The sequence below is a fragment of the Prosopis cineraria genome, unplaced genomic scaffold, assembly GCF_029017545.1.
Source record: "Prosopis cineraria cultivar Desert tree isolate PC_DT_omini unplaced genomic scaffold, ASM2901754v1 PC9, whole genome shotgun sequence".
Classification (NCBI taxonomy): domain Eukaryota; kingdom Viridiplantae; phylum Streptophyta; class Magnoliopsida; order Fabales; family Fabaceae; genus Prosopis; species Prosopis cineraria.
The window spans coordinates 28657821-28681788 of record NW_026555340.1 but is presented as its reverse complement, the minus strand read 5'-3'; the positions used below and the strand labels follow the sequence as shown (position 1 = coordinate 28681788).

The 23968-nt window shown below is 32.5% G+C and overlaps 1 protein-coding gene across 1 annotated transcript; it reads left to right on the top strand.

The window, feature by feature from the left end:
- The first annotated feature begins 20172 nt into the window (after nt 1–20172).
- On the top strand, nt 20173–23663 carry LOC129320209 (TORTIFOLIA1-like protein 3). The gene is made up of 5 exons (XM_054965504.1): nt 20173–21127; nt 21240–21348; nt 21574–22136; nt 22478–22899; nt 23127–23663. The coding sequence occupies exons 1-4, from the start codon at nt 20336–20338 to the stop codon at nt 22874–22876; spliced, it is 1863 nt and encodes a 620-aa protein (XP_054821479.1). The 5' UTR covers nt 20173–20335; the 3' UTR covers nt 22877–22899; nt 23127–23663.
- Nucleotides 23664–23968: the final 305 nt, after the last annotated feature.

Here is a 23968-nt window from a genome sequence, read left to right as displayed (position 1 = left end):
AGTAGTTAATAAGAATAAATATAAAAAGATGAGATTGACTTGGAAGTAGGTAAGAACTTTATTGAGGGATAAAATTTAGTTAAAAATGTTTTTATTTTTTAACGAGGGGAGTAATAATTAAATGTAGTGTATTTAAAAAATAATAATAATAAAATGAAAACAACTGCAAGATGTTTTTATTTTTTTATTTTAAAAAATAAGAAATGAGAATGGTTTTGAAAATACTTAAATTCAAGATACTTATTTAAATAATTTTTTAAATTTTTTTCAAAAATAGAAAACAAATGCATGTCCTAATTTTCTTGAATCTGCGTTCCTCTTAAAATGCACGAATTCTTGGAATGTCCTTTTTTTTTTCTAATTAGCACAATCCAAAATGATATAAATAGAGATATAAAAAATACCTATACAAGTTCATGTATTGGATACAATACGGTATGACATGTTGAATGTAACACCCTCAAAAATACAAACCGATTTTTTCGCAAATTATTAAAACCATTATCATGGTAGAAAATTTTCTTACCATGATACATCCAAGACAATATACCACAGGTCTTAAAATATTTTAAAAAAAAGTAATTAGAATCATGAGGGACAGTCAGGATCCTCATGGCATGATATTTAAATTAGGTCATGAATCAAGAGAGACAAACATAATCCTCTTGGTCAAATAAATACTTTTAATAAAAAGGATCAGAGTTTGCATGCTTCACAAAGAAGATATGTCCTAACTTGGCACAAGATACATTGTATAATCCAAAATAAGAGGCAACGTAAAAGATGGTGTTTCATACACCATAGTTACACCTCTGGTGCTTTCTCGGCCGGACTCGCTCCTGTAAAAATATTAACCACGGGGAATGAGACTTAAAAGTCCCAGTAACCAAAAATTAATATGTAATGATACATGCGGATGTAACTAATCATGCGATTGCTAAGTGGGCACACAAAACATTTAACCGAACAATATTTTCAAACAAACCGAACAAGTATTTAATTTGCATGACTACACCTTATATCCTCCTTTCGCCGTGCTCGGACGCCAAATCACCCGGCCAAAGGTGAGTTGGACCAAGCGACACGCCACTCATTGGGTCCAATGAGGGCTTACCACGTGGTAATAATTAACCGAACAAAAATTCTCATTAACACCATACATTAAAATACCCTGACAAGTCATGCATCATTCAAATATCCAAACAGGAATATATCCGAACAATAATATCTCATCATGATAAATAAAAAATAAATTTTTAACCCACTTGGCAATAATTTCAAACAAGTATATACAGTATTTATTTTCAATAATTCATAATTTTTCCAAACAACAAAACAACACATAACCATTCACAAACACACTCATCACAACACATTAATAATGGTTACCTTGTGTCTTGAATAACAAGTTCCCCTTCACAACTCCTTTTTCACCACTATCTTTGTCAATATAATCTACATAATTATTTCACAATACTATATATTAATTTTACATTAAAATAAATAACTCTAATTTAAATAGTTAGAAAGTCTTAGATCTATAATCCATATTAACACTAATTTAAGATTTATGCCTCATTTAACTTCTCAAATTCTTTTCTAAAATTCTCGTACCCTAATAAACTATTTTTTTTATCCTTAAATCACTTCTAGTATCACAATTTCATCCTTCTATATTCTAAAAATTCGTCCAAAAATAAATTAAAAATTTTAAAATTATCCTGAAGCCTCAAATCACCTTTCTATAACCTCAAAAATACCTATTCATACTTAAATAAATATTTAATAATTATAGGTTTATCCCTATATCTCAAATTCACATAAATTCAACCATATAGATCTAGATTTTAAGTCAAAAATTCTTAAACATGAGTTTCAACCTCAAAAAAATATTCTATAATATTTATTATATCCCTAAGAGTTTTAACCTATATTTTTACTCCATCATATCATCAGATTAACTATCCTATAGAAAAATTCTAATCAGAATATTTACTTTATCCTACAAAATAATCATATCACTAGAAAGCTAATATTATTTAGAAAATAACTATAAAATTAATTTTATAATTAAATAAATTTTTAAATGCTAATCTAAACAGGAAAGCTAGAACATACCTGAAGAAAAAGAAAATAATCCCCCTTACGAGAAAACGCTGAGCAACGTGAGAGGAAGAGAGAAAAATAATATAAAAATGGGATTGTGAGTCCCAAAATTATATTAAAAAAACTATAGGTTTGAATTTAATTATTCAAACCTTTGGGCCAAAAGTTGTAATTTTCTCTAAATTGCATCTTAGCCTCTCATGCTTCCTAATGCACACACCCCCTCCTTTTTATACATGAAGGCACCTCTTCTCTTTCCTCATCTAACCAATGTGGGACTTAGAAACAACAACCTTTCACCCCCTTTTTTTTTGTTCCTTCTACCTTCTCTTTTTTTTTTCAACACATACATAAAAAAAATTATTTATGTATTATATCTTAACTAAATATTGCTTATGTGGTTTTAAATTTAAATTTTTAAATTCATAATTAAATACCTAACCATAATATTATTTCTAAATAACCTCAAATAATATAAATTCCTATTATTATCATTTTTTTCTCAAAACCTAAATTCCACAATTTCTTTATTATATAAAAAATCAGGATGTTACAATTCTCCCCTCCTTTTAGAAATTTTGTCCTTAAAATTTAATAGATAAGCATAGAAACTATGTACCTAAGCAAATAAATGTGGATAATCTCGCCTCATACTCTCCTCGGTTTCCCAAGTAGCATCACCTAGGGCTCCACCCTTCCAAATCACCTTCACGAGTCGGATGGTCTTATTGCGCAGTTGTTTGTCCTTAAAGTCCTCAATTCGCTCCGGTTCGGATCTAAAGGTCAAATTCTTCCTCAATTCTACTTCTTCAGGTTCAATAACATGGGAGGGATCCGGGTTGTACTTCTTCAACTGTGATACGTGAAATACATTATGGATACCTGCAATCTGTGGAGGCAATGCAACTCTATATGCAGTAGGTCCAATTCGCTCCAAGATCTCATACGGGCCCATAAATCTAAGTGTCAACTTCTTTGCCTTAATGGATCTACCAATGCCTGTCACTGGAGAAACCTTCAAAAATACATGATCTCCTACTTCAAACTCTAACGGCCGTCTCCTCTTATCAGCATAGCTCTTCTGTCGGCTCTGAGCGGTTAGCAATTTTTGCTTAATCATTGCAATCTTCTGGGTGGTCTGCTCTACAATTTCTGGACCAATGATACTTCTCTCACTTAATTCTGTCCAACACAAAGGCGATCTACACTTCCTTCCATACAAGGCCTCATAAGGCGCCATCCCAATATTAGAATGATAGCTATTATTATAAGCAAATTCAGCTAACGGCAAATGATTATCCCAACTACCTGGTAGTTCAATGGCACAAGCTCTCAACATGTTCTCCAAAGTCTGGATCGTCCTCTCTGTTTGTCCATCTATTTGGGGGTGGTATGCGGTGCTAAAACTCAGTCTGGTACCCATAGCCTTCTGTAGTGCACCCCAAAAGTTTGAAGTGAACCTTGGGTCACGATCTGACACAATTCTAGAGGGTATACCATGAAGTCTAACTATCTCCTTAATGTATATCTCAGCAAATTTCTCTAATGTAGAGGTAAACTTGATCGCCAAAAAGTGAGCTGATTTGGTGAGTCGGTCTACTATCACCCAAATAGCATCCTTACTCGAGGGTGTTCTTGGCAGTCCAGTGATGAAATCCATGGAAATATCATCCCATTTCCACTTTGGAATATCTAACGGTTGCAGTGTTCCAGCTGGCTTCTGATGTTCTATCTTTATCTTCTGACACGTTAAACATCTAGAAACAAATTCGGTTACATCTCTTTTCATTCCTGGCCACCACCAACCTCGCTTTAAATCATGGTACATTTTAGTTATACCAGGATGAATTGTATATTTGCTCCTATGAGCTTCTTCTAAAAGGATATTTCTCAATCTTGGATCATTAGGTACACAAACTCTACCTTTATACCTCATCTCTGTGTCATCAGAGATGGTAAAATTTGGGGCCTTACCTGCCACTATCTCCTTCCTTATATTCCTCAAATAGTTATCACTCTACTGTGAGACTCTGAGATCTTCCCAGAATTTGCTCTCAAAGTTTGCTACCTGGAGTGCGGCCATTTGATGTTCAATCACATCTATTAGAACATCATGAAAACTGCTCCATAAATGATATTCATGAACCATCAAATGTGCAGCATGAATAGTCTTCCTACTTAAGGTATCAGCTACTACGTTAGCCTTACCCGGATGGTAATGTAATTCAAAGTCATAATCCTTCAAAAATTCCATCTATCGTCGCTACCTCATATTAAGCTATTTTTGATCAAATAAATACTTCAGGCTCTTATGGTCACTAAAGATTTGAAACTTAGATCCATACAAGTAGTGTCTCCATATCTTCAGAGCAAACACAACTGCAGCTAACTCCAAATCATGAGTAGGGTAATTTTTCTCGTGTGGTCTCAACTGTCTGGAGGAATAGGTAACCACTCGGTCATTTTGCATCAAAACACATCCTAAACCCTTTAAAGAAGCATCAGTGTACAGAGTATACGGCACCACAGGGTCAGGAATAGTCAACACTGGAATAGTGGTTAACCTCTTTTTCAATTCTTGGAAAGCAGCTTTACATTTGTCAGTCCAAATAAATGGGGCATCCTTCTTAGTCAGCTTAGTTAAGGGCATCGCAATTTGCGAAAATCCCTTAATAAAGCAACGATAATAACCTGCTAAACCTAGAAAACTTCGTATCTCCGTCACAGATTTTGGCTGTTCCCACTTCATCACTGCATCAATCTTGCTAGGATCCACCGCAACTCCATTTCTGGACACAACATGGCCCAAAAACTTTACTTCTTGGAGCCAAAATTCACACTTGCTTAATTTGGCATAAAGCTTATTTTCCCTCAAAACTTGCAAGACGATTCTTAAATGCTCACCATGAGCCTCCTCATCCTTTAAATAAATAAGAATGTCATCAATAAATACTACTACAAACTTATCTAAATAGGTCGAAAGATCCTATTCATGTAATCCAGGTGCCTTGGTTCAATGGTACCAGACTTCGCCTCAACTTCGTTAAGGTGGTAGAGGTTGGAGGTTCGAGTCTGGGGAGGTTCCAAAAGACCCTGGAGAGGCAGTGGTGAGGAATAACCACAGTACCACCTGTGGGAAAGTCGGCTTTGGTCCAGTGATGGGCCAGAGTCCAGTACCGAGTCGAGGCCCAAGGGGTGGCTCCGTACTGTTACATTGAATATGATAATTTTTAAAATTTTAGAATTTTGGCACAGTAATGTATATTATAAATTTCAATATTTTTATGAAATATGCATGAGTATGTTAAATTTTAAACAAGTAATGAAATGATTTTTTTAAAATCAAACAAAATAATAATTTTGTTACGTTCTACATGATTCTTAATATTTTTAGTGTTTCAATTCATAATCATTATTTTTTTAAGCGCTCCTAATGAATAAATTAATTTATATTTATTTTGAAATAAAACACCTTATCACATAAGGGTAAATATGAAAAAATGGTATTAGTTTGAAAATAAGTAACTACTTTATTGAAGGTAAAATTTGGTTAAAAATACTTTATACTTTTTAATAAGGAAAGTATCTTGATAATATTTAATAAAGGTATTCATGAGATAGAAGGGAACCGAGACATCTCTATTCCGTGCTCATTCAAAAATAAAAAATGAACAAGGCCTTTATTTTTGTCCCAAGTCGATCCATCCCATTTGAGATTGGAACGGGATAATACAAGATTAAGATGTCCCGATAAAACAAACAAAATGTGAAAGAAATACTTGTTAAGTTGAAAACCAAAATAGCACAAGTGTATGTGTTCAATCACTGAGTTGTAGTAATTATAATTTAAAGTAAAATAAAATAATCACAATAACCACAACTTAAAATTAAGTGCACAATAATTACAAACGACTTTTAAATTATAAATACTATAACAAGAACAAAATCATTAAGTTATATAATTAATTGAGTGAAATGTTATATAAAAAGGTCGTGAAATAAATAAACAATGAAATACTTTGATTCTAACTAAATAAATAAAATATTAATAAAAAATAAGAAATATAATAATATATTTAAGATGAGACGTGATAGGATATCACGATAGTGATCTCGTGTCTTATCCTGTTTTAAATATATTTTTATCCTCTTTCAGAAAGTCCTATCCTATTTTTTTTTCCAAGTTGAGGCAAACCAATTTTAGTATAATCGAGATGAAACTTAGCCAATTGAATGCGACAAGCACGTAACATGAATTGTATGAAGTATAAGTACATTTATGATCGTCGTCGTTGTCATGGATCAATTGGCAATATTGTTTCCACATTTAAAGAAGTCTTTTTGTATTTTTGGTTTTCAATTTATCAAAATTTTATTTATTAAAAATTTATTTGACAAAAGTCAATCATTGTAACAAAATTTGTGTTTGGATATATTTTTTTAAATATTAATTTGATAAACTAAAATTGTTTGGATTGTGATAATAAAATATACTTTTAAATGTATAATTATCAAAATAGACATTAATGCATGATAATTTATAATTTTTATTATATAAGTGTAATATATTTAAAATATTTTAAATAATATAAAATTTGATCTATAATGCTAAAAACTTCATCTCTAATTATTTGTACTTTTTACATTTGTAATTTTAAAAAATGTGATAAATATTTATAATCTTTATTATACATTAATGTTAAAAATTAACATAATTGATTATTCGATTTATAATGTTAAAAATTTGATATCTAATTATTTTTATTTAAATTATAATTATATTTTTAATGAACTAACTATTCTTAAATAAAAGAATAAGAGAGTAAAATAACATCCACATTTCAAATCCATATGTGAAATCCACCAAGAAATAGAGTTTCAAAATTCACATTTTAACTCACTTTTTGAAAGTAATTTTGCTTGGTAAAAAATTACCTAAATAATTTTTAACATCTCAAAAGTTTAAAATTCCATCCCAACTAATAAATGAAAGAAAACTAAACACACCCTTTGATTAATTTTCTAAAATGCGACTGTCAATCGTTCGCATCTCCGTATTGCTCTTATCCACGTGAGCTTGATTGCTTTATTTTTCACTGAATTTGCGACTGTTAAAAAAAATATAATTTTCAAATATCATGACATTTCTGTTTTTCAAATTTTCACTAGATATTATACCATATCTCTGCTCATTAATGTTATTTATAATCACACGTTATGCAGAATGTTGACATTTTACACAACATATCAATAGTTACTAGAACGGAATTAATTGGATGTAGTTTTTTTTTTATTGAATGGGATGTAGACATGGGCATTTTAATAGTTGAATTTATTGACTCCTTTAAATTACAGCATCTGCATCGAGCTAGTGGATGAAAAGTATGTGGACCGAATTAGCCACGACATGTTTTATCTTGTCATTGTCCCCACAAACCAATTTTACTTATTGGCCACTGAATTAATTAAGACATTAATTTAAGAGTTAATAGTTAAAATTATAAGCAAATTATGATTAAACTAGTCATTAACAAGATATTTTATTAAATTTATCAGAATATTAGTTTACCAATTTAACCAGATAAGTGAATCTTGATTTTCATACTATATTAGTGATTTGCTTTTCTTTTAATTTTTTTTTTAAGGATATCCAATGCTCTCATACTTTTGACTAGGGCATTCTTTTGCCACTTGACACCCAAAACTTGGATATCATGTTTTACTGTCATTTAAAAAATTATATAATATTAGAGCTGATAATATGGGTTGAATTTGAAGGCTCAACCCATCAAATGAGTTCATTTTTATGTCATAGCTTGAACCTGTAGCGGATTAGCTTGCTTATTAAAAAGAAAAAAAGAGAGATATAAATAATTTATTCTCAACCCTCACTCAGTCTGTTGCTCTCAAACTACATTGCTCCAATCTCCTTCTAACTCACTTGTTGCCTCTATTGTTTTGGCGTTTAGCATAATCCGATGAGTCGCAAGTCACAACTTATTTCCCCAATCTCCATTCCAACTCTCTTCCTTAACCATTGAGGCACTTTCGGCCGCCTCTGTTCTTGTGGCATCAATTAACTACTTAGTTCAAATGAAAAAGGCTCCTTTTTTTTTACATAAAATCTAAAAATTGAGTTTAGGAATTAAAAAAAATTCTGAAAATTATCTCTCCCCAATTGATTTGAGATCCAACATTATTACATGAATCTAAATCAATAATATTAGCTTCGAAAAAAAAGTTTCTCAAAAATTCATGATATAGAAGTACATGCACAAGACGTCGAAGCTTCTAAGTCTATCCGAGACCACATGTATTGATTGGTCGGTATGTGTGTGTATACAGGTATATATGCACACGCACACTCTTCTATCTATCCTAATAACATAGAATTTATTACCCTACAATCAAAAATCGTTGGCCTGGAGTGGATTAGGTGTGTTCCCACTTAATTATTCTCCTGTCCTTTATTAAAATTTAAACCTACATTGATCCCTTGATAGTACAGTTCCCATATGTGGAGAATTTTTTTCTAAATCAGAACCAAAAAAAGAAGAAGAAGAATTATTTTCTACAGTTTTAAACTGTAGAGACAAAGTAAAACACAAGAAGAACATCGATTTAATTTGATGCAAGCTGGGAGGGTGCTATTAATGCAAATATAAACTAATGATGATGGATTGTTAAATGATTTAAAAGGAGTTTTTATTATTATTTGAATAATTAATTTTTAGAAAAATATGATTTTTTACTGCAAACAAAAATTGAAAAGAGATGAATTTATAATTTTTAAAATTAAAAAAATATTTAAAAATATTTTTTATTGGTGGGTTATTGGGTTGGTAAAAATATTATGTTAACCTGCAAAACTTGCAACCTGTTGCCGGCCCGTATTATCAGTCCTACGTAATATGAAAATGAAATTAAAATAAAATAATTATTGTATTCTAGTTGAAAAATATAGGAAAAATTAGTTTTTTAATCTCTCAACTTTTAACTCACTTGTAACTCAATTTCTTAATTATGACTCGTTGCGACTCAGTCTCTCAACTATAACTCGTTGTGACTCAATTCCTCAACTTTTGATTCACCTATAATTCGATCCTTATTTTTTAATTTTTTAAAAAATTTCTTATCAAATAAGAGGGATAAAAAAAAATGCTCATATATTATTCTAAAATACCCTCCTCTTAATCATTAATGTGAGATCTAAGCTAATATGAAAAAAAAAATTAACAAAAGTTAAGAAACTAAATTGTAAGTGATTCAAAGTTGAGGGATTGAGTTATAGGTGATTCATAGTTAAGGGACTAAGTTATAGCGAGTCATAGTTGATGGATTGAGTTATAAATGAATTAAAAATTAAAGACCTAAAAGATTAATTTTTTAAAAAATATAATATACAGATGAACATACTTAAGTAACAATGGACTAAGATGCGGAGGCGATTTTTCAAATAATAATGCATTTGCAATAAGAAAAGGAAGGGAAAGAGACAAGATTTTTTTTTTGGCCAAAAAGAGAGAGAATAATTAACTGACATGTAATGGGGTGTGCTTTTACACATTTAAAATGGCTCAAGCAAACAAAAAACCGGTCATGTAAAACTTTATATGAAATATCGTGTCAACTGTCAAGCCAAATTCTCAAACACTTGTACCGAAAATGTAATAAAAATAATATTTTTTCTAAGATTTTTTCACGCACCTTTCAGCCAAAATAATTTCATGAAGCTGTAAATCGAATCAAAGTAAATATTCAATGACCGTGGAACAAACGAATGCGTTATTAAATTCTTGTGAGATACTAGAAGTCCAGAACAAGCCAAATTCTATAATAATTTACATGATATTATGATACTCCCTTCATTAAAAAATATAAAATATTTTAAATTAAATCTAAACCCTAATAAAATAGTCAGTTGTCTTCGAATTAATTTTATCTTTCATATTTATTCATATTTAATAGAATGTTTCACCTTAAAATAAATATAAAATAATTTATTTAATAGGAAAACTTTTAAAAAAAAGATAATAATTACATCTTGAAAGACTGAAAATACTTTATATTTTTAATATCTAACTCCTTAAAAAATTAGACAAAAAAAAACCAATAATGGGGGGAATAAGTTGTTGTAAATTACTCACTTTATTTAAAAATGTAAAATAATTTTTATTGAATCTCATCTTTCAAGAAAGTAAATCTTTAAATTAGTACTATCTTTTCATATTTATCCTTATTCAATAAAGCATTTTACTTTAAAATGAATATAAAGTTATTTATTCATTAGGAGTACTCTAAAAAAATAACAATTATACCTTAAAATATAAAAATTAAAAATATTTTATACTTTTTTAATATTTAAACTCTCAAAAAATATTTTACATTTTTAAGAAAAAAATGATAATAATTTTTTTTGAATTATGTAAATGATATTTTGGTTTCTCAAAATGTTATAATTCTCTTAAAGTCTTTAGAAATTTTTCTATCATTAACGAATTAATATAAATGATCAAATCACCCTCAATTTAAATATCAATTATCATTTACAAATTTATTTCCTAGATTTACAACTTTTTTCTTAAAACTGTAAGGAGTTAATAACAATTTATAAGTTTACATTTAAAATTTTATCATTCCTCAAGTGTTGCAAATGTCCATTATCATCCATAAATTTTGTTCTAATATTCATAATTTTTTATCTTAAAATCTTAAAAATGCAACATTAATTGAAATGATAGAAAAGTCTTTAAAAATTTTAAAAGAATTAAAATATTTTAAAATATTGTTTATATAATTTAAATAAATTTTAATATATTTTTTATTTTTTAATGGAGGGGTACATTATATGTATTGATTTTTGATGTTTTTGGAGAAAATCCGTCGAATCGGGAGGCAGTGTTGTTCAAAGATGGACACGTGTAGGGCATTGATGCCCGCATGCTAAAGGGATGCTGACAGAGCCATAACGGGAGTGGCTCTTAGCGGGTGCTTGTCAAGCCATCAATGCTTTCTTCTTGACTTTTTGGTGCCCTTGGAATGCGGCAACCGTTATCAATATTCAATTGAGTTGCGATGAGAATAATCCAAATTCCAAAATCAACGAAAATCCAAGAAAATACCTTTTTCCGAGCCACGTGGCATTTCCCCAGTGGTTAATATTGCTAGGCTAAGAATGTTCTTGGAAAGTCAGATTATATATGATGGGTTCCGTTCCGATTATCAAAACTACGACTTTAACTTCTGGATCGTTATCCGGCACGAACAAACAGACTAATAAGAGGAAAAGAAACACCCCAGTCGTTTACTTATTTATTGAGAGAACTGTACAGAAGGCCCTCAAAAGTAACAAATTTACACATAAGGTTCAATTGAATCCGATGCTCCACTATAGGCTCAAGGGCTTTGTTTGCAAATATGTTCCTTGCTAGAATGACCATATTACCTTTCGTTTGAAAAATAGAATCATTATTGTCCATCATAGACATGCTTTTCCCTGGCCTGAATTAATGTCTCCCGACTTTTCACTAGAACTATCATGTTGCTTGGCCGTACTTGGTAGTTCTTGATGCTGCACGTGGTTGGTTTCCTGGTGAGGATGCTTTTGGTGAATCTTAATTCCATAATCAGTGTGACCAGCGAGATGGGATGTGGAAGAAGTCTCGTGATTTCTCGATGATGCTCTTATGGGAGGCCATGAAGAAGGCATTGGAGTTTTAGATGTTAAAGGCCGTGAAGAAAGCTATTATTTATTGTTTCCTCTGCGCTGAAAATGTATAATGCGTCTTTTTTTGGAAGTAAAAGAGAAAGCAAAGTGAGAAAGGATAAGAGGAGAGGAAGAAAACAAGGGTGGGTCGGTTGAAATATGATGATTCTATTTTTCAAACGAGAGCTATAGTCATTTCATTTAAGAACATATCTGCAAACATTAAAATATTATATTCTACTAAGCTTTATCTGCAAATTTGTTGCTTCTAGGGGCATTTTATGCCATTGTTCTTTATTTATTTATTTTTAAAATTACTCCTCGAATTTAAAAACGTAATTTTAAAGAGTTGAATATTAAAAAATATAAGATATTTTTAGTTTTTTAAAGTGTAATTATTATTTTTTTAAATTATCTCTATTGATAATAACTTTATATTTATTATAGAGTGTTTAATAAAAATAAATATAAAAAGATAGAGTTAATTTTAAAATAGGTAATTACTTTATTAATAAATAATATTTGATTAAAAATATATTATATTTTTTAACAAAAAAAGTATAAGACCATGAATCAACCACGTCAGAGATAGGAATTAACTAGTATTAAATAGTGAAATATCCCTCCAAGGATACACTTCACGGGGGGTCATGTAAAATTCCAGTAGTTTACAATGTAAGAAAGCTTCTTCATGTGTTGACATGCTTTTTTGAAATTACGGTTCAAACTTTAAAGTGAGAGTCTATTTTTTATTTTATTAAAAGGGAGACAGTCTAATCATGTATAAGAAGATTCTACTTTTTTTGATGTTATTGGTCTTTTTTTTTTTTTTGGCTGCAAGTTTTTGGTTTACATGACACCAGGCAAACACAAGAAGATGATATTAAAATGGATTAAGGCATATTTCTGTCCATGAACTATTTTTTAAACATGATCCAACATCTTAAATTATTTATTATAATAATTTTATTTTTAAAGTAATTAAAACCTAATATATTTGTCTTTGATGTTAAATACCTTGACGTTGACTGTTAAAAATATTGATGAGACTTAAATTTGATAAAAAATGTTAAATGTTGTGCCAAGTGGATGTGAGTTAAGGTGCATTTTTATTCTTAAATTATTCTCTCAAAAGCATCTAGTGTCCTAAATCATTTATCGTATAGTAATTTTATCTCTAAAATAATTAAAATGTAGCATATTTTTTAACCCACCTAACGTGATAGGTGATATTTTTTTATCAAATTTAAATTTCAGTTAATATTTTTAGTAGTTAATATTGGGGTATTTAACATTAGGGACAAACATACTACTTTTTAATTGCTTTAGGGGTAAAATTATTATAACAAATAATTTAAAACATTAGGTGCTTCTTAAAAAATTGTTCAAGGGTAAAGATGTAACACTTGCCCCGAGTGTTATTCAAAAATTATACAATTCAAATAAACTAAGTGTGGTTAAGGAATTAATCCTAAAACCAACTTAGGAAACAAACCATTTAAATCACTAAACAAATACACAATTGCAAAGTAAACATTTAAAGCCTTTAAAAAAATTTATAGGTTCTACCCATAGCACGCGGAATGCTGTCATGACAGCCCTCCTGGGCCAACTTCCGGAAGGCACCGTTTCGTCATTTGACCTCCAATCGAAGTAATTTTAAAGCTCACACGTCACATTCAAAGGGTACTATAAGTATACTAATTTCAAAAAGATCCAACGGTCAGATTAAAAATTAGACATGTTAAAAGCTGTCATGACAACACTTCCGGACCAACTTCCGGAGTGCACTATTTCATCATCTGATCTCCGATCGGAGTAATTCCAAAGCCCACATGTCACTTTTAAATAATACTATTAGCATACTAAATTTTAAAAAGATCCAACAGACGGATTGAATTTTATCCAGGTTATAACATCAACACTGTAGCTGTCATGACAGCAATTTAATGCTGTCATGACAGCACCTTCAGACCAAATTTGAAGTGCGTCGTTTCTCCGTCCGATATTCGATCGACGTGATTCTAAAGCCCACACGAAGCTTATAAAAGGTTTTACTTGTGACCCAAATTTTAGAGAAAACCAACGGTTGGATTAAGATTTGGACACCCAGATGCAAAAGTGCAACTTTTTGGTAAAAACCATTTTCAAAATTGTCCAAATCTCATCCTAATGGTCACAAACCTGTGGGAACACTTTGGACACGTCAAATAAGATTAAAAACCCTGATAGAACATTCAAATGATGGAAAACCTCTATACATCAAAATTTGACCACCCGGGTGCCATTTCCCAAAATGGATCCTAAACCCTCAAAATGCACAAATCATACAAGAGTGGTCACAAATCAATCCAAATACCATGTATTTATATAAATACATATGCTAAACATTTTCACTTGGCTCAGAGCTCCTTGTGGGGCCCACGCACCCAGTCTCTCTATCCAAGGTGTATGTTTGCCCATAGCACACTATTTGCAATGCAACCACTTTGCATTTGCTTATAAAATTACATATATATCAAAATAAATATCTGCTTATAATAGAAACTTGGTTACTAAGTAAATCCATCAAAACCACACACCATAACCAAGTTTCCTAGCCACAAGTCTACAAACAGACAAAAATTCATACACAAGCACACAATCCACACATATTCACACACACATACATAATCATATCCTACTGGCACCCTAATCTTAAATACATTACAATATATTTACTCAAAAGAAAGGGGTTGCAGTTCTTTACAAATCACAAGCAAACCCTAGCTTTGCTCCTTTCTCCGTCCACCATTGGATCCTTCGCTTGGACCTAGAATATTGAAAAGAAAGGGGTGAGACAACCACAGTCTCAGTAATAGCGAAATCTACATTGATTATTACAAAGTAAGCCATAATCAAATAAACGAATAATAAATTCAACATAGTATACAATTTAGCCATTTAAAATGCATGAATGCATGACCTAGGCCGGTATGGCCTTTCATGACCAACAGAATGCCCCCTAGCACTCTTTAACTCGCAGGTAAACCTTATACCTACTTGTACCTCCACAGGCACAAAACATAATCTAAGGCATGATCTAATCCACCGAACCTCCTATGCCCCTTCGACGTGAATCCTAAGCAGTTGAAGCTAACTCCCTCCCAGAGCCAGCCTAACTTACTTTCCATGTGAGGGCTACCTTGGCCTAGGCACTCAACCTCGCACTTCATATGTTAGATTCCCTCCCCTATTGAGATGTGTCGAACACTCAATACACTAACCACTTTAGTGCACTGAGCCCACAATACGTAAGACAACACTGAGTACTGACAGTGTGCCATAGAATATCAAAAATCCACACCTTCTCATTGGTGAACTCCCACCGAGATCATGCCTTTTACTCTTGTCTACCTTTCCTGAGTATTGACCATTCAACACTCTAAAGTAGTATAATATTTATAAATCTCATTTTCATAAAAACATTGTTATTAAACAATTAGAAAACATATTTGCACTATAATCAAAGTAGTACCCCATAACCCCTTATAAAGCACATTTAATCTTTTAAAACATGTAATGCATAATAACTAGTAATATTTATTCAAAAATAGCTAAAACAAAGTAATAAAAAATATAAATTCCCTGTTACCTCAACCCTTTGGTACCAAAAGGGTTCCCCTTGTACAAAATAGGGCTCGGCTTGTTCCGTACTTCTCAATAAGTTCCACCAACAATTTTCTACAACATATAAGTGATCCACATCACTTATCATGACAAATAGCATTAATGAAGACTATAACTCATACCACACAACTTGGGTTTATGAGCCATAATCCATCCCAATAGTCCATATATTAAACCAACCATTCACATAGTATCACTTAACCACCAAAACCATTTATTAGCCATCACTAGGCTAAATTTCTAATTTATATAATTTTTTATCAATTAAAAACCATTATTTAGTGCCACCAACTTTCGCCATTAGCCCTTATAATGAAAACTAAACTTTAATTTAAATCTTATTGGGCTCAAATAGCAAAATTATAACTAAATCAATAAGCTTAAACTATTGAAGAGCAAAAACCCAATTTCTCAGGATTTATTTTGTGTCTAAAACACCTCTTTTCATCCAATTATCCACTCAAAACATTAAATCACTATATAGAAACTCAAAACATGCTCTCTAGGATCCAAAGAAACAGAAGCTTACAAGAATAAAACCTTTGGGATCAAAATCCAAAAATCTCTTCTTTCAAAAATTGAAGAAAATCAAGAGAAAGAGAAGAGGATTGAAGTAGGGAGTTTACCTATCGTGTAGCCAAGCTCGCAAAGACTCCTAGATCCAAGCCTAACTCCCTCCCTTTCTCTTCTCTTCTTCCTCTCTCCCTCTCGTACGTTTCCTTTCCTTTCCTTTCCAATTCAGTTTCTGCGTTTCTGCATCAGTTTTGGCCTTTAAATTGTTGGTCAAAAATTTTGGGAAAAATTACAAGAAAGGGCCCAACGTTTTTTATTATTGCACAAAAGCCCGGGTCAACTTTGGTAAGTTTTTTCATAGTTAAAAATCAAATAAAACCAAACTTTTGCTTAGTAAAATTTAAACTCTAAGTCTCTATTAAATTATTCTAAATTTTAATTTAATTATAGATATTTTATTTTATTTTTAAAATAAATTTGAGTTTTAAAATTTTTAGGATGTTACAAAAGATATGCTTTAAGTCTTTAACCTTATTAAAATTGTGAAAAATAAGTCCGAATACTTGCTAGAAAAAGTGTCTCTATTTAATAATTAATTATATTTCAAATAAAATGTCTCCAAATACTATGCTTATGAGGGGAAGAAAAAGGTAAAAAATAAATTTCCAAAAGAGTTAGCACGCTTTCCACGACCACAAAAAGCACGTTTTGCCCAAAAGAACTTATCATAATTTTGTTGCTCGCTCGCTTCAGAAAAGCGGGATTTTTGGGGGAAAAAAAATTATGTTTGTTTTTCATAATTTTTAAGTTCAAAAAGAAATAAGCATTCAATAAAAAGTACTCTTACATATAATGTCCTACGCAGATTACAATAAGAAGAGAATTATTACTAAGTAATAATAATGACACTTACGTCATGCTGCAGCTTCTTCTTAAACTTATATGATGCTTCATATATTCTTCCTCTATCTTTATATATAATATATTTTTAATTAATTTTATATATCAATAAATATTTATTATTTAATTAAATTTACATAAAAATGTAATAATTTTTTAATTTTACCTTTAATAATATTATAATTAATATCATGATAGTAGTAAAAAATTTATAATTAATGATTTTTATTTTTTAAAATAAAGATAAAATTATTTAATTACTTAAAAATATCATTATCATATCGCATATTTAAAAATAAAATAAATTTTTAAAAAATATTTTATATATAGAGATGAGAGAGTATTACATAATCTCATACTTAAGTGTATTTTATAGTTTTTTCAAACTACATGTAAAAACTTCTTAAAAAAATTATTCATAAATAAAAATCATCAACGAGATATCATTTAAAAAAATAAGTCATTATTATTATTTTAACAATTAATAATTTTATATTAATTTCCTAATTTTAAATAATAGTAAAACCAAGAAATGGGTGGACTTTTCATTCCGGAGATCAATTATCAAAAGCTCCGATGTCAACGTCAATAATTATTAATCAATGCATTGATGTGAAGGCTTAAGGTTACAAGATATAATCATTGGTTTTGAATCCGTTCAGGACCCAAATAGAAGAACCATACAAAATAGACAAAAGAACGAGAACCTGGGCTTTCAGGTTTGGCCCATCTGATCAAAATTACCCTTTCTCTCTCCCTCATTGCAGGCGTGAGTGTATTCGTTATAATTTATATTCTCTTCATTAAAAAATATAAAATATTTTTTAAATAATTGAATATTAAAAAATATAAAATATTTTTAATATTTTAATATGTAATTATTTTTTAAAAGTTTCAATAATGAATGAACCATTTTATATTGATTTTAGAATAAAATTTTTTATTAAATATGATAAATATAAAAAAATATTATTATTTTAAAGATAAATAACTGCTTTAATGAAGTAAAATTTAATTTAAAATATATTATATTTTTAAATAGAGAGAGTAAAAGATAATGATGGCCCAAGAACTGTTATGAGATAACGAGAAAAAAAATAATTTGTAAATATATATATATATATATATATTTCATCTGGATTATAATATAAGTCATTTTTTAAAAATATTTATTAGTTCAAAATATAAGACATTAGCTAAGTTTTATTTTTTTACATTTAATACCCTTGCTTTAATGAAATTAATGCAATTAATGAGGGTAGTTTAAATATTCCACTCAAGGGTATAAATGAAGATGTGTAAATATTTTTAGGAAATCAAGATATTAACCAACCTTTTTTTAAAAGTATGAGTTAGTTAATTGTGATTTATACTATGGTCTAGAAGAGGAAGTATATATTTGAGGGATGACTAAAGAATATCAGAAAAATGCAGAAAATGAGTATACTTATTCTCTTACTTTTGTATATTTATGACCATGCATAGACTTGCAACTCATTTCTATTCTGGGGCAATTTGTGAGTGTGACACTGAAGCCCTGTCAAACTGACCGTTGGCTGAGTGGATATGGTTTAACTAAATAAATATAACACCCATATACATGTCCCTTTATCTCACTACCAATCAACCAGACTGAATTCAAATATTATTATTACGAATAATAAGAAATAGCAAGCAAACATCATCTTCGTTGGTTGATATGAAACAAATGATTGAAAGACACGTTAAAGGGCTGGATGGTTTAATTCTAGCCACCAATCTCTGCTGTGGCTTAGTAGCATAGTCAATTGTCGCCAAGTTACACATCTAAGTAAGAAGATGGGTTAATCTTATCATCTAATCTTTTTTCTGATGCATGGGCCTTTTCTGTGAATGGAAGTTCTTTTAAACAATTAAGCAAGGTTGGTGTGGAGGTTGGATCCAAGTTCCCAGTAGGTTGAACCCTTCCAACCATCACCTTGATCAAGTAAAAGTTGGCATACTTTTTGCACGCCATTATCGTAACACATGCTTAATCTGACCTACTCGTGACATTTGTTATCCCTTAATCACTCAGCTGAATGCTAAATCTCACTTACCTCTGACAGTAATCATGTACCAAACTAAATAACCCTAAGGCTTTGCATCCACAAATTTGGTTGTTCCAAGTTGAAGTAAACCATTACAATACCAGTTCGTTTTAATTAATTAAACACGCAGGTAAATATTGATGAAGCACGTAGTCTCAGTACCAAAGTATCACGGCGGCTATGAACGGGGTTGAACTACTTTGTGATATTTAGGCGCCAACTTACAGCTAATTCGAAACAAGCGGTTGGACTGGGAGCCTATGAACAGTAAATCTTCCAACAATTTGACCGTGAGCATTGATATTACTGAATTCTTCTACACATAACACATTCGAATTGAATGATAGTATTTTGGACCCTCACGTGATGTGACGCAGTCTTAACGATGCTGCTAGGGGATATCTTCAAATTTTGAACTCAATAAGCATCCCTCCAAAACGCTATCCCCACCCGGTAAACGACAATATGTATCTCACCATCAAGAGCAGCAACCTCACGTCGTTTGCCTTGCCCTGTTTGTGTTTGCGAGTTTGGTTTGTTCCGAAGTGGCGCCAAACTCATGTTGGAGGCGACGGGTTTCTTTAATACACATATCCTAGTTTTTCCCCTCTTTTTGACCAGATCTGTAATGTAAATGAGGATACTACTTTTAATGTTGTTGCATCTGAAGTTGGTATTTAATCCTATTATTTATATTATTAGACTGGAATGATGTGCACTCTGTCACTGTGAAAATAAACATTTCAAAAACTTATATCGACTAACAAAATATGTAATACAATATAAGGCACATGTATTAAATCGCATTAGTGTATCACTATTCATGAATCACTAGTTTTACAAAAAAATATGTCATATGTAATGATTAATGGTTCATTATACAATGATGAATAAGTTTGATTGAGGTCCGATTTAATTAAAAATATATTATGATAAATTTGTGAGTGAGATATGATCAAATTGTATACTTTTATTGATGATATACGACTAAAATTTCATTAGTTTACTATGCATTTTATATTATTATTATTATATATTAATAGATTAATAGATACATAGATTACTTTAACCAATCATGTCAGAGAATTTTTTATTCTTGGAAGAAAGTAAATTTAAATTCAAACCCCGTGACGGCGTGTCCTTGTCTCTCGGACAAGTGCTAGGCTTTCGAGAGAAGTTTAAATTCAAAAGGCAAGAGCGTACGAGAACTAATTCATTACCTCTGATCTGAATGAAAGCGGGGTAAAGCACCGAGCACCGGTGATGTCGAGGGAAATGTCACCTCCTGAACCTTTCGGCTCTTAAGTAGTTCTCCGAAGTTTGATCTGCTATCACCTCCAGTAGCTCCAGCATTATCCGTGTCGCAAGGGCAATGCCTCCGTCTTCAGCTCCGGTTCATAGCCTCAAACAAAAGGTGTTCACCTGCCTCACCAAGCTCTCCGACCGCGATACTCAGTCCCTCGCCGCCAATGAGCTCGAGTCCATTGCTCGGAACCTTGACTCAAACTCCGTACCAGTGTTCCTCTCCTGCATTCACTCCACCAATTCGTCAGACAAATCGCCGGTTCGTAAACAATGCGTGCACCTCATGCAGGTTCTTTCCGAAACGCACGGAAACTCACTCTCCCCCTATCTTTCCAAAATCCTTTCCCATATAGTTCGTCGGCTCCGGGACCCGGACTCCTCGGTTCGATCTGCTTGTGTGAATTCCGTGTCGGCATTGTCTGCACACATCACCAAGCAACCGTTTGCTTCTTTCCTGAAGCCGTTAACTGAGGCTCTGTTCACTGAGCAGGACCAGAATTCACAGTTAGGCGCGGCGCTTTGTCTGGCTTCTGCCATTGATGCAGCCCCTGACCCGGACCCGGCGAGATTGTCAAAGCTCTTGCCGAGGTTCGAGAAGTTATTGAGAAGCGGGAGCTTTAAGGCGAAGCCGGCGCTGTTGACCCTTATCGGAAGTGTTATTGAAGCTGGTGGAGTGTCGAGTCATGCGGTTTTGAGCAATTTGGTTCCGTGCACCGTGGAATTCCTGAGCAGCAACGACTGGTCGGCAAGGAAGGCTTCGGCCGAGGCATTGATGAAGTTGGCGATAGTGGAGCGGGACGTATTATCAGAATTCAAGGCCGGATACTTGAATGTCTTCGAGAACCGACGATTCGATAAGGTTTCACTCCTCGCAAATTTTTTTTCCCGGTTTTGCGCACCTGATCACGAGTTTATTTTTGTTTGTATAGGTTAACTTGAAAGTGAACTGAGTGTGTATCTTGTTGGTCTAGGTTAAGGTAGTTCGGGAAGTTATGAATCAGATGTTTGAGGCGTGGAAGCAGATACCTGATATATCGGATGGATTCTCTCCACCACCTAAATCACAATCTTCTTCCTCAGGTATTACCATTTCTATCTAGTCGTCGTCGTCGTTGTGCCTTGTAAAAAGGAGAAGTTTGCAGCTATCTGTTTTGCATTTACAAGAATTTATCATCTAAAGGCACTGTGGCAATCAATTTGCTAATGTCCACGCCTGAGTCTGGTTCTGTGCTTAATCTGTTACGTTACTGTAATTATCTTTATTCTCATCTTCATCTGGCTTTGGGCTGTTGTTTCTGGGTTCAGAAAATGTAAGTGATGGGCGCTATCCGGCATTCTCACAGAATTCATGCCGTCGTGCTTCTGTAATGCCTCGATTGTGGAAGAAATCCACTCCAGTTAGCAAATCAAGCCCTGATAGTTCTGTTGTGAGCAATGCTAAGAAGTTAAGCTTTAGTAGTAAGAGAATGAGCTCAAGTGTTTCGCCAAAACAAAGCCAAATGAATCGGGATGTTCCAATGGCTGTGCTCAGTGCTCCCTCCGCTATAGGTGCTAATCAGGGTTATCTTGAAGAGAGAAATGAGATGATACCGGGAAAAAACAAAAAGGAGAAAAGCAGCTTTTCAAGGCCAGAAATGAAACGAGCTCTTCCAAGTAAAAATCCTGATGAAAGAAAACACAAGTTTGGTGGCTCCAAAACTGGATCTCGCGTCGTTCCATGTCATGAAGAGAGCCAAGATTCAGTTACTATCAGTAATGTTGCTAAAGATTTGCATAGGAATGACAAAGATTGTGAAGAGTTAACTTTAATCCGCAGCCAGTTATTTCAAATTGAAAATCAGCAGTCCGATCTACTTGATCTTCTAGAGGTTTGTTCCTAACATTGTAGATCCAAATTCCCTGACAAAAATTCATGTCTTTAACCATAGCTTAAGCATGCAGGTCTCCTGAGAGAACAGAAGGATGGTTAATACGGTTATTATTATATTTGACCATCGCTTAAGGCTGACGAACATTTGAGCATCAAGTTCCCTTGCAAAATTTGATGTCTTTGACCATGGCTTTAGCATGCAGGTCTCTTGAGAGAAGGATGGCTAATACAGCTATTATAATCTTACCTCCTCCCTCCCTCTCCGATATATTTTTAATCACAAGTGCCAATCCTTTATTGATGAACATATCTGTAACATCATTGATATTTATATTGCAGAGATTCATGAATAGCTCACAGAATGGAATGCGATCTTTAGAGTCTCGTGTACATCGCCTGGAGTTAGCGCTGGAAGGGCTCTCTCATGATTTGGCTGTATCAAATAGAAGGGTGGTTCATGCTGATGCTCCTTGGGATTCATGTTGCCTGCTGCCTGGTGCCGAAATTCTGAGCTCCAAATTCTGGAGGAAAACACAGGGCCGGTATTCTGGCTCCCAGTTCTCTAGATGCAGTCGCACCCCACCACAAGCTGCCATGTGGTACAGAGCTCACATGAAGAGTGATGCTGAAACTGAGTTGACAACTCCAAAGCGCAGGCTCCATGGTGATGGAGGATTCATCACAAATCCGCTGGCAGAAGTTCATAATAACTTGGGAGATACGAGACATTGCGCATAAGGAGAGCCAATGGATAACAGCAGGTTCACTCTCCTCTTTATATTTCAATTTACCTTGTGTCCATCTCAAAATTGCCAAAACACACAAGGCATTCATTTAACGCTACTAAATTGCCAAGCGTGCAGTATAATTTTCACATGGCCACCATTTAATGCGATCTATCTGCCATTCATTTTATTTTTAAATTTCTGGAAGGCAAGCTGCTCAATCTGACCAGCAAGTGTTTTATCTTCATTTGACCTTCTGTCAGCTTATTGGCCGAAGAAAGAGACCTTCTATCAACTTGCTGGAAGATCTTTATGGGAAAGTGTGAGAATAACCGGATCAGAATATTCAAATTTGGTCAATCTGCAGTCTTGTCACTCTCAATTAAGGCGGGAAGCTTACTATTTCATACTTGTGCAGAATTTCATTGCATGTCCATCATATTCTTGGACAACTTTAGTAGATTGAAACGGGTCCACGGCTTACTCTTTCGTTTATTGATTAATTACTAGGTTGTATTCCAGTTGTGCCAAAGGTGACGATGATACACCTCTAGAATGTAAGGTTTCTGTTCTGTGCCAAGATTGGCGTCCTAAATAGTTGCCACTTGGGAGGTTGTGACAAGATTCTCCTTGGCTATCCCATCCCATTTACAGAATTCCTAGATTGTCATTTGCACTTGAATATTAAGAACTAATCAATGGTTTGAAATTTAGCCCGATCCTCGAGGAATGAATGGATAATTGAATATCCGGATTTTGTACTAATATTAATTTTGAATGATCAGATTTCCTTCCGTTCAGGCATTAAATGAACCATCCCATCCAAATATAGTGTGTGGCTAGTTTTCAGCTTACTTCGGCAAAAGTTTATATGAAAAATTTAATTATTTATTAAATTTGACAAAAACACGTTCAAAATGCAGTTTGAATCCTAAACTTGCATCAGACACTTCTTTAAAGGCTGCTTTTCTTGCGAGAGTTTGAACATGATTCATAACCTCAACCATTTAACGCATTCTAGATAGATTAATAACCTCCATTCATTGTGAATATGATTTAACACTAGGCTATTCATTTTATTTTTCTTACCAAGTATAGAATGAGT

What these genes read in the sequence shown, in the direction of transcription:
- LOC129320209 (XM_054965504.1), top strand. Translation starts at nt 20,336, where the DNA reads ATGCCTCCGTCTTCAGCTCCGGTTCATAGCCTCAAACAAAAGGTGTTC. An exon ending in AGAACCGACGATTCGATAAG is followed by an intron (nt 21,128 to 21,239) that starts GTTTCACTCCTC and finishes TTGTTGGTCTAG; the next exon opens with GTTAAGGTAGTTCGGGAAGT. An exon ending in ATCACAATCTTCTTCCTCAG is followed by an intron (nt 21,349 to 21,573) that starts GTATTACCATTT and finishes TTCTGGGTTCAG; the next exon opens with AAAATGTAAGTGATGGGCGC.